A 1,293-nucleotide genomic window follows, 5' to 3' on the forward strand; every position below is an offset into this window, starting at 1 on the left:
CCTGCACTATAACTCCCATAGATCTCATAGCCAGTAACCACGCCTTGCTCTGCACGGTACGTAGAATAGTTTGCAAAACTGCCTTCTTCTTTCTCTGCTTTCGATTCCTGTTGAAAATTCAGAGGAAGGGCATCCGTTTGCAAGCTGGATCTCCTCAACACACCCATGGATTGAGCCGGAGCTAGACAGATAGAGTTTTTCGGTGCAGGAAGCATTGAAGAGAGCGCTTTTGGGGCGGACAAAGGCGGAGCATCCTTTCTGACTTTTCTTATCATCTCCTCGTCCTCCTCCTCATCAGGATCATGTGATTTGAGCATTGAAGGATTCAATGGAATGGTGAAAGGAACGACCTTTCTAGCGTTTTGATCTAATGATGGTTTGTTGGAAGGATTTCCCGATTGAGATTTAGGGGCGGGGAGCGAGGAGTAAGTGGCAGAGGAGGAAGTTTTGGGTGGCGGCAGAGAAGAGAAGATGGAGGAGGACGGCAGTTTCCTGTAGGGCTTTCCTCCATCATCTTCTCTCTTATAATCATCTAGAGAGTGGTTGGGAAACTGAGATTTGGGAGGGGGAATAGAAGAAAACAAAGGGGAAGAGGAAGAAGGAGAAGAAGAGGTGGCAATTCGGGGAGGAGGAAGTGAGGAGAAGAACGAGGAGGATTTGGGGGGAGGAAGATTTGTGGAGAGAGAAGAGAGCTTGGAAGTAGAAATAGGACGAGAGACTTCTTCGGCTTCCCCTTCGTCGTCGGAGGAAGCATAGTTCGCTAACAAGGAATCCATGGGAGCTGAGAAACAAAAAGTGGCTTCCTCTAAAATGATGTACAAGCCCTAATAAAATGCATGGACACCCGCTTCAAACTTCTATCTTGCAGGAGATGGAGAACAAATTTTAAATTATGAGCATCATTGAATCCCTGAAATTTTAAATTTGTGTCAATAAATTGTCATTTTGGGGGCAGCTTACAAGGTGCGGCGGCGTTTTCAAAATGTCGTCTTTTCATTTGAATATCGCGATCGGTCTAACTTTTTGGTGTCACGATGTTTTTTTATCGCTATTTTCTTCGTGGTTTCGCAAGTCGTCCGCCTCCTTCATCCCGCATATCAATTTTCCTAATCCCTGTGCTACCCTTCGCAAATCTCACTCGCCGCCTCACCTCGCTCTCCCACCGCTCTTGGAGAATCGCAGATCACCTAGCTCCCACGCCATCGCCCTTGGAGAATCTCCTCTGCTCGCCCAGGAGATTGACGCCCTTTCCAGGAGAATCGCATGCCTTGTCTAGCAGATCTCTCTCGGCCC

At 47.6% G+C, this 1,293-nt stretch overlaps 1 protein-coding gene across 1 annotated transcript; it reads right to left on the minus strand.

Annotated features, from left to right (window-relative positions):
• Positions 1-13: 13 nt before the first annotated feature.
• On the minus strand, positions 14-776 carry LOC110035022 (flocculation protein FLO11-like; the record flags this gene model as incomplete). Its single annotated transcript, XM_020739260.1, has 1 exon — positions 14-776. A coding segment is annotated over exon 1 (763 nt), but the record flags the coding sequence as incomplete, so codon positions are not given.
• Between the last annotated feature and the right edge of the window lie 517 nt (positions 777-1,293).

Source organism: Phalaenopsis equestris, unplaced genomic scaffold (assembly GCF_001263595.1).
Source record: "Phalaenopsis equestris unplaced genomic scaffold, ASM126359v1 Scaffold195424, whole genome shotgun sequence".
Classification (NCBI taxonomy): domain Eukaryota; kingdom Viridiplantae; phylum Streptophyta; class Magnoliopsida; order Asparagales; family Orchidaceae; genus Phalaenopsis; species Phalaenopsis equestris.